The sequence below is a fragment of the Molothrus aeneus genome, chromosome 23, assembly GCF_037042795.1.
Source record: "Molothrus aeneus isolate 106 chromosome 23, BPBGC_Maene_1.0, whole genome shotgun sequence".
NCBI classification, from domain to species: domain Eukaryota; kingdom Metazoa; phylum Chordata; class Aves; order Passeriformes; family Icteridae; genus Molothrus; species Molothrus aeneus.
This window is the reverse complement of record NC_089668.1, coordinates 2515570-2529725: the sequence shown is the minus strand read 5'-3', so window position 1 is coordinate 2529725 and position 14156 is coordinate 2515570. Positions and strand designations below refer to the sequence as shown.

The window sequence follows — 14156 nt, the reverse complement described above, 5'->3', positions numbered from 1 at the left end:
ATTTGAGAGGCCCCATGGAGAATCCCCCATGGCCTCTCCCTTTATTCTGATTCAGTTCCAGGACTCCCGTGTCTCCTGTTTGGGCAGACGTTTGAGGATGGATTTCCCTGGCACCATGGAATGGTTAACCCTGGCCCCAGGGAGGGAGGGAGGCAGTGCAGACCCACCCTCTCCTCCCTGGGGAAAGCTTTTGGAGTCACTGTGCAGCTGTTAAATGCCACTTCAGTGGAGCTTTTAAACACACACTTAAAGCGTTGCTGCTCAGCAAAACACTTCAGCACCTCCTTTAAACGAAGCTGAGCTCGGGTGTTGTGGCACTGGGAGGCTGGAGCTGCTCAGGGGGATGAAACATCCCTGGGTGTGGGGCTGCTGGGAGGGAAAACCAGCACTGGGAGAGAAAAAAAAACAGTGAAAAGGATCCCACTGATTGATAATGGGAAAAGAGATTTGATTTGACAAATAAACTTCAGGTTTGCTGAGAAATGAAATTGGACATTGAGAGATGAAAGAAACAATGGGGAAGAAAAAGCCCTAAATTCTGTAAGAATTAAAAATTAAAAGGGAAGGTTGCACATTAGAGGGGAATCTTTGGGATCAGGTGTTCTGGGGAATCTGAACCTCTCAAGTACCTCAGACATGGGGAAAAACCCCTAAATTCTGTAAGAATTAGAAATGAAAAGGGAGGGTTGTACATTAGAGGGGAATCTTTGGGATCAGGTGTTGTGGGGAGTCTGAACCTCTCAAGTACCTCAGAAATGGGGAAAGAGAGAAGGGAAATGCAGCTGGGAAATTGGGATAAAAAGGAGGCTGCGTCCTCCAAAAACTGGAGAGACCCCAGGGAATGCCCCATGGCCTCTGCCTTGATTGGAATGAAGTCCCAGGACTCCTCTGTCTCCTTTTTGGCCATAAACCTCTGCTGTTTGTGGATGGGTTTTCCTGACAATCTGAAGCTCTGAAGCAGGGCTGGCAGAGAGCCCCCTGTGCTGAGGCTGCTCCCCACATCCCACCCTGAATTTCCCCTGACCCCTCTGCTCCCCTGCCTCACTTCTGAGGATGAGGATTTACTCAAAGCCAAGCTCCTCCTCTCCCAGCCTCTGGGATATCCTTGGAAGTTGCACTGAACTTTGCTCAGAAGTTGCTGAGGCACGTTCCAGAAAGGGAAATTGAAAACTGAGTTTCCAAAAAGGAGGGAAAAAAAAAAAAAATCCACCCAAAAAGGGCCAGAACTGCTCCCACAAACAAGATGGACGATGAACCATTATCCAAAAGTGACTTTCTGGCTGGTTTTTAGTGAACAGAGAAATATTGGAGGGGGGGGTAAAAGTAGTTTCCATTTAGTTTTATCTCTGGCTGTACTGGAAACAAATCACGGCACGAAAAGAAAAGGGATAAAATGAAACGAAAACGATCCCATTTATTTCCTTCGCTGTAGCACGCTCTGGACAGTTCTTGTGAAGATTAAAACTCTTGTGAGCTCAAGCAGATTGTGCTAAAACACTGCTGGAATATCTCAGACAGTGCTGGGGTATCTCTGGAGTACTTGGCCCAAAATTATGGATGGAGAGTGGGAGGAAACGGCTCTGGGTGGGTCCCCCCTCCACTCTCCACGTCCTCCATGGGTGCCCACTGAACTTTTGAATTGTGATGGAAATCTCAGATATTCTCTTAGAAATCTGGATCTTAGAAATCTTAGAAATCTGGATATTCTCTTTTAAAAAAAACTGATTTTTCCCTTGAATTTCTTGGATCCAGTGCAGGCTGGCTCATGAAGAGAATATCTCCCTGTCCTGGCTCTCCTGTTGATTCCTGTGCATATCTTGACTTGCAACCCCCTCAAAAGTCCAGGGAAAGCAGGAAAAAGCAAAGAAAGGTAAAAAAAAAAGTGAATGAGGATTAATTTGGAGCTGTGTGTGCAGCACTGCCTGAGGTCAATGGTTTTCATGATTCCTGTGGATATCTTGACTTCCAATCCCCCAGAAAATCCAGGAAAAGAAGGAAAACACAAAGAAATATAAAAAAAAAAAATTAAAAATCTGAATGAGGATTAATTTGGAGCCGTGTGTGCAGCACTGCCTGAGCCAAGTGCTTGAGGTCAGTGGTGTTGTTGATTCCTGTGGATATCTTGACTTCCAACCTCCACAAAAATCCAGGAAAAGCCCCCCAAAATCCAGGAAAACACAAAGAAATATAAAAAAAAAAATTAAAAATCTGAATGAGGATTAATTTGGAGCCGTGTGTGCAACACTGCCTGAGCCAAGTGCTTGAGGTCAGTGGTGTTGTTGATTCCTGTGGATATCTTGACTTCCAACCTCCACAAAAGTCCAGGAAAAGCCCCCAAAAATCCAGGAAAACACAAAGAAATATTTAAAAAAAATCTTTAAAAATATGGATGAGGATTAATTTGGAGCTGTGTGTGCAGCACTGCCTGAGCCAAGTGCTTGAGCTCAGTGGTTCTGTTACTTCTGCGTGCTCCATGCACGCCATTCCATTCCATCCCAATGTTTTCCATGGGATTTCTGAATTATTGCTGCTCTGGCAGGGCCTGCCTCACCTTCCTTGCTCTTTTATTAGGGATGGAAATGAGTTGGGGAATGCAGGGTTGTGATCCACAGCCTCATCTCATGTCGGGTCCGTCTGTCTGTCTCTGCCCCGACACGGGTAGGGTGGTTCTGGGGCAGCCGCGTTTCAAAGGACGAGTCTGGACTCTTCAGCTTTTCCATCTTCAGATTGTTTATTGTTTCTTATCTACAAAATTTTCTGTCTGCCCAACAGAGGTCTGATCTGCAAGCAGTCACAGGCACTCTCTGACCACCCATGAGGCGGTCTTGTCTTTTTATACTAAAATCTACGTACGTGATATTTACCTTTATTTCCCAATGCTTTTCACCCATGTTAGCAAGTGCACCTTCACCATGAACCAATCCCCAAATGCCAACATCACCACAGGAGATGGAGGACAAGAAGAAGAAAGAAGAAGGACGAGACACGCCCTGATCCCTCCATCTTGTCTCCATAACCCCCCTGTACCAAAAACCTTAAAGTCTATATTTCACTCTATAAATGTGTCCCTTTTACACCCTTCACTCTAAAGTGATTCTCTTGTCCTCAAACTCTTGTCACTTCTGTGGATGGATCAAAATCAAGCCACCAAACACTTCTGGCAACATTCCAGGATTTTCGAGACCCCCAAGGGTTCTCCTGGCATCTCTGGACATTGGGAACGATGTGCTGAGTTCCCACAATCTCACATCCGAGCTGTGCTCCCTGATAAGATTTCAAGGTTAGGACAATGATGGGGTGGAAACCTCAGCCCGGGTGATCCAAGCCATAAAAAATCTGGGTTTAGCCCTGGAAGGGGGGCAGTAGAGCAGAGCTGCACACCCCAAGTTCTTTCACATCCCTGCAACATCAACAGAGAAAATGGAGCTGGAGATTAATTGGAATAGGAAGCAGGGAAGGTTTTTCCTCATGGGGCTGAGGATGGATTTGGGTTTTGTTTGAAAGTCCCTGGAATAAATCAAGGAGCTGATGGTGAATGAGGAGAGAAACCATTTTTAATGGTTTGTTCCCTTTTCTTTCCCTTTTTAATTTTTTCCCCTTTTCTTTCCCTTTTAAAATGGATTTTTTCCCCTTTTCTTTCCCTTTTAAATGTTTTTTCCCCTTTCTTTCCCTTTTTAATGTTTTTTTTCCTTTTTATCCCCTTTTTAAATAGTTTTTTCCCTTTCCATTTTTATAATGTTTTTCCCCCTTTTCCCCTTTTCTTTCCCTTTTTAATTTTTCCCCTTTTCTTTCCCTTTTTAAATGTTTTTTTTCCTTTTTTCCCTTTTCTTTCCCTTTTTAAATGTTTTTTTTTCTTTTTTTCCCTTTTCTTTCCCTTTTTTAATGTTTTTTCCCTCCCCCCCCTTTTTAATGGTTTTTCCCCTTTTTTCCCCTTTTTTCCCCTTTTTTAATGTTTTCCCCCTTTTCTTTCCCTTTTTTAATGTCTTTTCCCCTTTTCTCTCCCTTTTTAATGTTTTTTTCCCCTTTTTCCCCTTTTCTTTCCCTTTCTAATGGTTTTTTTCCCTTCCCCCCATTTCTTTCCCTTTTTAATGTTTTTCCCCCTTTTTTAATGTTTTTTTCCCCCTTTTTTTTTTCCTTTTCTTTCCCTTTTTTAATGTTTTTTTCCCCTTTTCCCCCCATTTCTTTCCCTTTTTTCCCTCTTCTTTCCCTGCTGGCAGTGAGAGCTTTGGGAGAGGCTGATGTAATGAGGCTGAATGCGTTGTGATGGTGGGACTGTGGCCAAGGATGCGTTGAGTCACATCTAATGACTTAAAAACTCCTAATTAATTTCGAATGAACTGGAACAAGGAGGCTCAGCTTGACGAGCACCAGGTTGTGAAAGCTCCTGATGCTGAAAACTCGCACTGGAGCCATCCTGGCATGAGGAAAAGTTGGGAGCAGCCCGGTTAAAAAGAGTGGAAAGAAATGGATGTGAGAGCTGAAGGTGGGTGGGAGGAAGGTTCTGGGTGTGGATCAGCAGATCTGGGAGCTCTGTGGCAGCTCACAGCTCAGAAGAGCGGGGAGAAAGGGAGGAAAAAATGAGAAATGGGGAGAAATGGGGGTAAAAAATGAGAAATGGGGAGAAATGGGGGTAAAAAATGAGAAACGGGGAGAAATGGATGAGAAACAGGGAGAAAGGGAGGTAAAAAAGGAGAATCAGGGAGAAATGGTAAAAAAGGAGAATCAGGGAGAGAGGGAGGTAAAAAAAGAGAAAAAGGGAGAAATGGGGGTAAAACATGAGAATCAGGGAGAAATGGATGAGAAACAGGGAGAAAGAGGGGTAAAAAAGGAGAATCGGGGAGAAAGGGAGGTAAAAAAGGAGAATCGGGGAGAAAGGGAGGTAAAAAAGGAGAATCAGGGAGAAAGGGAGGTAAAAATGAGAAAAAGGGAGAAAGGGAGGTAAAATGTGAGAAGCAGGGAGAAAAGGAGGTAAAAAGTGAGAAACAGAGAAATGGGGGTAGAAAAGAAGCGGGGTGAAATGGAGGTGAAAAATGAGAAGCAGGGAGAAAGGGAGGTAAAACAGGAGAAGCAGAGAGAAATGGAGGTGTAAAAAGTGGGAAACGGGGAGAAATGGAGGTAAAAAGTGGGAAACAGAGAAATGGGGGTAAAAAAGAATCGGGGTGAAATGGAGGTGAAAAATGAGAAGCAGGGAGAAAAAAGGCCTCAATGGATGCACCTTGGGCAGCACAAGAGCCCAGCCAGGGCTGCACCCAAGATGAACCAAAATGGTCACAAAAATGGATGACTGGTTACAAAGTCTCTCACTTTTATAAGTTCTGCTCCATTTGCATCTTGCAGTTCATTGTCCCATTCCAGCTTTAGCCCCTGCAGTCCCACCCTGCTTGTTTTTCTCTCTCCAGCCCATGGTGTTTGTGCTCTTGGGCTGAGATTTGGATCATTTGTCCTTGGTGCCCAGCTGGAGCAGGAATTGTTTTGTCTCCATGCTCTGTGCAGAGCACAGCATCCCCTAATCTGAACCCCAGGCCCACCCACGAAAGCAGCACAGGACCTGAAAAACGCAAGAGTTAAAACCTGAGCCCTCAGCTTCTTGCTGAGAAGGTGCCACTGGTGCACCAGGCCGTTGTCACCTGGTGTGGCAGTCGTGGTTCTGCTCTGGTTCTGTTCTGCTGGGTCTGGGCTGGCCTCCAGAAGCCCCAGAGGGGCTCCTCTGCTGGGTCACCTTGCAGGGAGGTGTCCAGGGCCCAGCCAGCCCTGGGACAGTGACATTGGAGGTGCACCAGGATAATCCCATTGCCTTTCCTCTGTCGTAAAATCACATCAGCCTTTGGCAGCCGTTCAGGTGCAGGCAAATGAAATAAACTGCTCAGAATTCATTGTGGGAAGGGACAGAAAATCAGTAACAGGACCTTCCCTTCATCTCCACAAATGGCCCAGCTCTACCCCCAACCCCTCTGGAGTCATTTCCCTCTCTCCATCAGCAGGAATTTGAGGATCTCCTGCACTAGGGTGATTGAAAAACCCCAATCCAAGCTCCCTGCAGTGACCCGGGGCAGCGGGGGGTTAATGCTGCTCCCCCCAAAGCTGCTGTGCCTCCCCTCCTGGAGCAGGATCTGAAATGTGCAGGCAGCTCAGTGAAGCAGAATTTTAATCTAAGATCTGTTTTTCAAGTCTGATTTTAAGATCCCATGCAGGTCAGGGTTGTCTGATTCTTCACAGTTCATTAAGTAGAGAGCAGCTCATGGTAGAGATTGACTTTTAAAAATGATGGATTTTTATTTATAGAGGAGTTCTACTCATTAATTTTAAGGGATGGAAGCATAAAAGCAGGAATGGGTTCATTAAAAAAAAAAAAAGTGACATTGGTAATGTAATTAAATTGGGGGTTTGAGGATCATTACAAAAAATGAAATGTTAGTTCTGGGCTGCTTTTCCACCTGCTTGGGTTTGAGAGCAGCCCCTGCTCCCAGAACCTGCCTGGGCAGGAGAATTCCTGGTGGAACTTCCCAGCTCCAGGGGCTTTGGGGGAGGATGAAAATAATGGCTCTGGGGGCAAGAAATGGGGTCAGGAGCTGGGATCTGCCCCTGCTGCTGTGCAGGGAGGGACGGTGGGGGCTGGAGCCCCAAAACTGGGCTTGGGGACACTCAGGTGTGACCAGAGATCAGAGGAATGGCTGAGAAACCCCAAAACTGGGCTTGGGGACACTCAGGTGTGACCTGGGACAATTCCCAGTCCCTAAACCAGCCCTGCTTCCCTCAAATGGATTATTCTCGATTATTCCATTTTTCCTGGGGATTTACCTCAGCTCCCTTTCCCTAAACCAGCCCTGCTTCCCTCAAATTGAATATTCTCAATTATTCCATTTTTCCTGAGCATTTACCTCAGTCCCCTGTCCCTAACCCAGCCCTGCTTTTCTCAAATGAATTATTCTCTTTTCAGTGATGATTATTGTGTTTTTCCTGAAGATTTAGCTCAGCCCTGTGACAGTTCCCTGTCCCTAACCCAACCCTGCTTTTCTCAAATTATTCTGTTTTCAATGACGATTATTCAATTTTTCCTGAGGATTTACCCAGCCCTGTGAAAATTCCCAGTCCCTAACCCAACCCTGCTTCCCTCTAACGGATTATTCTTGATTATTCCATTTTTCCTGATCATTTACTCAACCCTGTGAAAATTCCCTGTCCCTAACCCAGCCCTCCTTCCCTCAAATGAATGATTCTGTTTTCAGTGACAATTATTCAATTTTTCCTGAGGATTTACTCAACCCTGTGAAAATTCCCAGTCCCTAACCCAACCCTGCTTCCCTCTAACGGATTATTCTCGATTATTCCATTTCTCCTGACCATTTACTCAACCCTGTGAAAATTCCCAGTCCCTAACCCAACCCTGCTTCCCTCTAACGGATTATTCTCAATTATTCCATTTCTCCTGACCATTTACTCAACCCTGTGAAAATTCCCAGTCCCTGACCCAGCCCTCCTTCCCTCAAATGAATGATTCTGTTTTCAGTGACAATTATTCCGTTTTTCCTGAGGGTTTGCCCAGCCCTGTGACCGTTCCCTGTCCCTTCCCTTGCAGCCCTGCCCAGCCACACGTGCGGGAACCCGGGGCGGCTGCGGAACGGGGTCCAGCAGGGAACCACCTTCAGCATCGGGGACAGGGTCAGGTACAGCTGCAACCCTGGCTTCTTCCTGGAGGGCCACGCCCTGCTCACCTGCCAGGCCAGCTCGGGACAAGGAGGAGCCTCCTGGGATTTCCCTCTCCCCGTCTGTAGAGGTAAGGAAATTCCCATCCAAAAATGGGGTTTGAGATGGTAGGGGTGGGGTGTGGAGGGTTCGGTTTGAAAGGGTTAAAAACCAACTCTTAAAAACCAACCTTTAAAAACCAACTCTTAAAAACCAACCCTTAAAATCAACACTTAAAATTAACCCTTAAAAAGCAGCCTTTAAAAACCAACTCTTAAAAACCAATTCTTAAAAAGCATCTCTTGAAAAGAAATCCTTAAAAACCAACCCTTCGAAATTAACCCTTAAAAATTAACCCTTAAAAAGCAACCCTTAAAAATCAACCCTTAAAATCAACCTTTAAAAATTAACCCTTAAAAAGCAACCTTTAAAAACCAACCCTTAAAAAGCATCTCTTGAAAAGAAATCCTTAAAAACTAACCCTTCACAATCAACCCTTAAAAATCAACCCTTAAAATCAACCCTTAAAAATTAACCCTTAAAAAGCAACCTTTAAAAACCAACTCTTAAAAACCAACCCTTAAAAAGCATCTCTTAAAAAGAAACCCTTAAAAATCAACCCTTAGAAATCAACCCTTAAAATCAACCCTTAAAAATTAACCCTTAAAAAGCAACCTTTAAAAACCAACCCTTAAAATCAACCCTTAAAAATTAACCCTTAAAAAGCAACCTTTAAAAACCAACTCTTAAAAACCAACCCTTAAAAAGCATCTCTTGAAAAGAAATCCTTATGAACCAACCCTTTGAAATCAACCCTTAAAAATCAACCCTTCGAATTAACCCTTAAAATTAACCCTTAAAAATCAACCCTTAAAAAGCAACTCTAAAAAACCAACCCTTAAAAAGCATCTCTTGAAAAGAAACCCTTAAAAATCAACCCTTAGAAATCAACCCTTCAAAATCTACCCTTAAAATCAACCCTTAAAACTTAACCCTTAAAAAGCAACTCTTAAAAAGAAACCCTTCAAAACTAACCTTAGAAAACAACCCTTAAAAACCAACCCTTAAAAAGCAACCCTTAGAAATCAACCCTTAAAAACCGAACCTTAAAAAGCAACTCTTGAAAAACCAACCCTTAAAAACGAACCTTAGAAATCAACCCTTAAAAACTAACCCTTCAAAATCAACCCTTCAAAAATCAACCCATACAAAACCAATCCTCAAAACCCAACCCTCAAAAACCAACCCTTCAAAACCAAATGAGGTGGTTTTAGTTGAAACCAGAAGAGATGTTAGAAATCACAGCCATAACCCAGCTCCTACCCAACAACTGATTAAAAAAACTACAAAAACCAAAAAAACAGAGTCCAGCCCCACAGCAAAGCTGCCCAGCCCAGCCTAACCAAAACAAAACCCAAATTACATTACCTTTTATCCAACCAGAAGAAAAAAAAAAAAAGAAGTTCCCATGTATCTTTCGTCTTTTACACATTATTTTTTCAAAAAAGCAGATACAACTTTCTAGTAACTAAAAGCTTTGCATCACTTCCATAAATATCTCCCATACAAAACCAAAACCACCAACCCTCAAAAAGCAACCCTTCAAAATCAACCTTTAAAAATCAACTTTTAACAATCAACCTTTAAAAACCAACCCTTAAAAACCAGCCCTAACTGGGAAGGTAAATGTGCTGTGGTTGATGGGTTTTGGGTGGTGGTTGATGGGTTTTTGATGGGTTCCTCAAGGCTGCTGGGCTTTGGGGGATTATTGGGAAGGTTATGGAGGGCTTGGGGTGTTGGGAATGAGGCACAGCTGCTTTAGCTGCAGTTTCTTGGTCCCTGGACGATTGAATTAAATTGAATTTAAAAAATAAAATGAAGTGGGGGAAAAAAAAACCCCAATTTTACAAGTGGCAGGACAAGGGGGTGTGGCTTTAAACTGAAAGAGAGTGGGTTTAGATTAAATATTAGGAGGAAATTCTTCCCTCTGAGGAGCTGGGATTGATTTCCTGGAGAAGCTGTGGTTGCCCCATCCCTGGAAATGTCCAAGGCCAGGTTGGAGCAACCTGGGATTGTGGAAAGTGTCCCCTGCCCATGGAATGGGGTGAAAGGAGATGATCCTGGAGCTCCAAACCAACCCAAACCAATCATGATCCCGTGATCATCCCAAAAATCAAGCACCTCCCCAACGCCTGCAGGTTTTCCAGCTCAAACACTGGAAACGGGGCTGGATTTTCTGCTTCCCGGTGCCAGGTTTCCTCTCCTGTGGCACATCCCAGGGTGGTTGTGGTGCTGTGCTGCAGGAAAGGTGGATCTGTGCAGGGCTGGGATGTTCCCTGCCTTGGATGGGGGTAAAACAATTTATACTGAACAATTTATACTGAATTTATACTGAATTTGTACTGAAACCAATTCCCAGCCTCCTGCCAGTTTAAGGGCAGGGAAACTTCAAAATTCCTTTATCAGTTCAGAGAGTATCTTGCTAATTGTGCTCCCAGGGGGGCCGGGGAGTGTGTAAATACGCAAATATCTGTGTTCTTCTACCAAAAACATTTGCTGCTGCTCCTGAAGTCTCTTCCCCTCATTCCTTGTGTACTTGAGCAGAGCATCTCCTATTGATTGCTTTTATTGACTCTGCCTGAGCAATCAATCAGCCCCTGGGCCGTGGAGCTGGGCCTTCAAGTGAGCAAATATTGGTTGCTTGGGATGTTTTTAATGCTCCCTTGGGTGGGTTAGGGGCACAGAGGTGTGTTGTGCCTGTCGTTGGGGTTTTTTGGGGCATTTCACTGCTGGTTTGGGGCCAGGAGTGTTTAGGGGGGAGCTCAGAGTGATTTGAGAGAGTGCTGCTTATCCCTGGTGGTTTTTATGATCAATTGTCAGGCTTTTCTCCAAATTAGGATGGTTCTTGTCACTTTTATAATGTTTTTTTTAAAATTTAATTTTATTTTATGGGTTTCACTGGAGGTGAAAATACTCACAGAATCAAGGGATCAAGGATCACTGATTCCAAACCTGGCCCTGCACAGACACCCCAAAATCCCACCCTGTTCAAGCACTCCTGGAGCTCTGGCAGCCTTGGGAATGTTCCCATTCCCTGGGCAGTGCCCAGCACCCTCTGGGTGCCCTAAATCCATCCTAAAATTCCATCAGGAGGAGCTGCAGCCCCTCTGAGCTCTGCCCTCAGCCTCCTCCTCTCTCCAAGTGCCCTCAGCTGCCCCTCCTGCCCCTTCACCATTCCTGGCCCTCCTCTGCACCCTCTAAAAGGTGAAATTCCCTGAAATTCTACCTTGAGAACGGGCAAAGCAGCACCTTGGTAGGAGAAAAGGGAATTCCCTGCCTGGAGGGAGCAGTTCCCTCTGCCCTGACAGCATTTCCCAGAGTCTTCTCCTTGCCCAGCTTTGTTCAGCATTAGTGGAGGAAACCCCAGGGAGGGAGGGATTAATCCTGACCCCAGCTAGTGCTGGAGCTGAGGGTTGGCATCATTTCCATTGCTGAGATCCTCTCTCCAGCTGGAGGAGAAGCCCAGCTTGGCAATTCCATCCTGAAGTGCCAAACTCGTGTTTGATTCCAACGCTGCCCTTCCAGTCTGGAGCCCAGCACCGGGGCTGGTGGCACCTGAGCTGCTCCAGGGAGGAGGAGGATCCAGGGAATGGCTCCAAGGGCAGCACAAAATCTGCATTTCAGCTGCTCTGGTGGAGCTGTGCCTGCAGCTGAGTTTGCATCCCTCTGCATCTTTGATTCCTGGTGAGGGCTGGCCTAGAGCAGAGGCTGGACAGAGTTAAACAATAAAGCAGGGATTTGTTAAAAGGATCTCCCCAATGGATCCACCTTGGGCAGCACAAGAGCCTGGCCAGGGCTGCACCCAAGGTGAACCCAAATGGTCACAAAATGCACGACTGGGCACGGGGTCTCTCACTTTTATAAGTTCTGCTCCATTTGCATATTGGATTTCATTGTCCAATTCCAGCTTTAGCCCATGCAGTCCCACCCTGCTTGTTTTTCTCTCTCCAGCCCACGGTGTTTGTGCTCTTGGGCTGAGATTTGGATCATTTGTCCTTGGTGCCCAGCTGGAGCAGGAATTGTTTTGTCTCCATGCTCTGTGCAGAGCTCAGCATCCCCTAATCTGAACCCCAGGCCCACCCACGAAAGCAGCACAGGACCTGAAAAACATAAAAGTTAAAACCTGAGGCATCATCTCCATCCTTCAGAGTGGGCAGTGACCCCCCCTGCCCAAAGGGGGTGTGGCTGTGTCTTGGTTTGGAAAAGCCAGGAGGCTGCTAAGGAAGGCAGGAGCCTCCCCTGAAATGGAGAATGTGAACCCTCCCCACCCCTCTGAATTGCTATAAATTTTAAATTAAAGGGTTCTCAGGCAAAAAATATGGGAGCAGGAAATAACAGTTTTTAATAGGGAAAAGAAAAAAAATAAAAGGATAAAATGAACAATGCAGTGAACTAAAGCAACAGTGCCAGAGTCAGAACCCAGCCTGACACCCTGTGGGTCAGGCTGGTGGCAGCAGAACCATTGGAATTGTGGCTCAGCCCTCCTGCAGTGCCAGGGCTGGTTCTGCTGGAGCAGGGATCCTGGAGAAAGGTGCAGTCTCTGCCTCTGCAGATCCAGGGCAAGAGGCAGCTGCTGTTCCTCTGGGCAATCCAGTGCAGAAGCCGTGCTGGTGTTCCAGAATCTCCAGAGTATATCCGGGTAGGAATGTTTGAAATCTCAGATTATATCCAGGAAGGAATGTTTGAAATCTCAGATTATATCCGGGTAGGAATGCTTGGCTCCTCCCCCTGGGCTCCCATCTGCCAATGGGATGCTGTAGTTCTTATCAGCCATGCAGGGACATTCCAGAGCTGTTATCAGCAGGTGTCACCAGAGTTGTGGAAGAGATAAGGAAAACTGGCCACTGAACAGAAGCCAACTGCCATGCAGATGGCAAACAGAATACAATTCTGATGGCAAACAGAATACAATTCTGATGGCAAACAGGATACAATTTTCTTGGCAATCCAGGACAGGCTGGGACTTTGGGCTGGACCATGGGGACCTTTGGGCACTCAGGGCTCACCCCTGGCCTTTGTTTCAGCTGATGATGCCTGCGGAGGGACCCTGCGGGGCCAGAGCGGGATCATCTCCAGCCCTCACTTCCCCCTGGAGTATGGCAACAATGCAGACTGCACCTGGACCATCCTGGCCGAGCCTGGGGACACCATTGCCCTGGTGTTCATGGATTTTCAGCTGGAGGATGGATATGATGTTCTGGAAGTTGCTGGCACGGAGGGATCCTCGCTCTGGTAGGTTCCCGCTGTGTTCGTTCCTTTCTAGGGTGCTTGGGGTGGTGCCTTGTGGGGTACTCGTGGTCTGTGTGGGCACAGCCAAACCCAGCAGGGTGCTCAGAGGGAGAGGTTTGGGCCTGAAGGAGGGGAAATTGCCAATTATTCCCCGTGGTTTCCTTCTGGAATTTGGGATTTGCTTGGCAAACTCTGCAGTGAGCATTGGCTGCTTCGAGTCCTGCTGTCTGCAATGCGAGTCGTGGTGTGGCTGGGTAGAAGGAGAAAGATTTAAAAAAAACCAAACCCAAAAGATTAAAACAAAACCTCAAACAAAATCACCCAGCCTCTGAGAACCCCCTCAAACCCTGCCACACTCAAGCCTTGGTTTTGTTAAATGTTCTGATGATTGCTAAACCCATTGGTGTTGATGAACTTCTGGAAATGTCTCACCAGATCCACTTGTCCCTGGGACGGGGGACAGAATTCCAACCCCCCTCTCATCCCAGGGGTTGCCTGGAAAATGCTCTCAGAAATATTGCTTGGATTTGGGATAAAAGCCAATATTTCCAATATTCAGGAGCCACCCCAGTGCTCTGAAGGCAGGAGAAATAAGGGACTGCAGAGGGAATTTGAGGTGTTCCTCCTGTTGGTTTTATAGCAAAGGACACGGTGATCAACTGCACTCAGCAAAGGGTTAAAAGTCCTGACTGGCAGCAAGTGGAAGGTCCTGGAAGTTGGATTTAAACCCAGCATCCCTCTGGAAGGGAAGAATGAAGCTTTTGAAATAATCAGGTGTTGCCTGTGATTATCAGCAGCGAGTTAAACTGTGATTATTTGTGAGGATCCTGTTGCAAATCCCATTTATTTGAGTGATTTATCCTGGCTGGCAATTCTGAGGGAACAGGATTGGAGTGTTTAGGGTGTATTGATGGGAGGGAAGTTGCCATTTACCACGTCCCGATTGTTTACTGTTCCCAGGCCCCTTTGGAAAATTAGATGTTGCTGTTTGATGAAAAAAAGCCTGGGCTGGTTTTATTAGAATGCATTAATATTTTAGGGCACTGGTGAGTTCGTAGGCACTCAGCTGTGCTGGCTGGGAAGATGGATGGAGCTGGTTAAAAAACATTATTCAGCCTGGAGGTGTTGCCAAAGCAGAGCTGTGTCTTGTCATGTCAAAAATAAAACAAAGCCTGGCAGAGGGA

At 45.8% G+C, this 14156-nt stretch overlaps 1 protein-coding gene across 1 annotated transcript in view; it reads left to right on the top strand.

Moving 5' to 3' along the window:
• Positions 1-14156, top strand: part of CSMD2 (CUB and Sushi multiple domains 2) — a 263376-nt gene that overhangs the window by 61501 nt on the left and 187719 nt on the right. Inside the window, exons 4-5 of the mRNA XM_066564613.1 lie at positions 7577-7774; positions 12768-12975. Of these exons, the coding sequence (XP_066420710.1) occupies positions 7577-7774; positions 12768-12975 (406 nt within the window). The remainder of the gene's footprint in view (positions 1-7576; positions 7775-12767; positions 12976-14156) is intronic.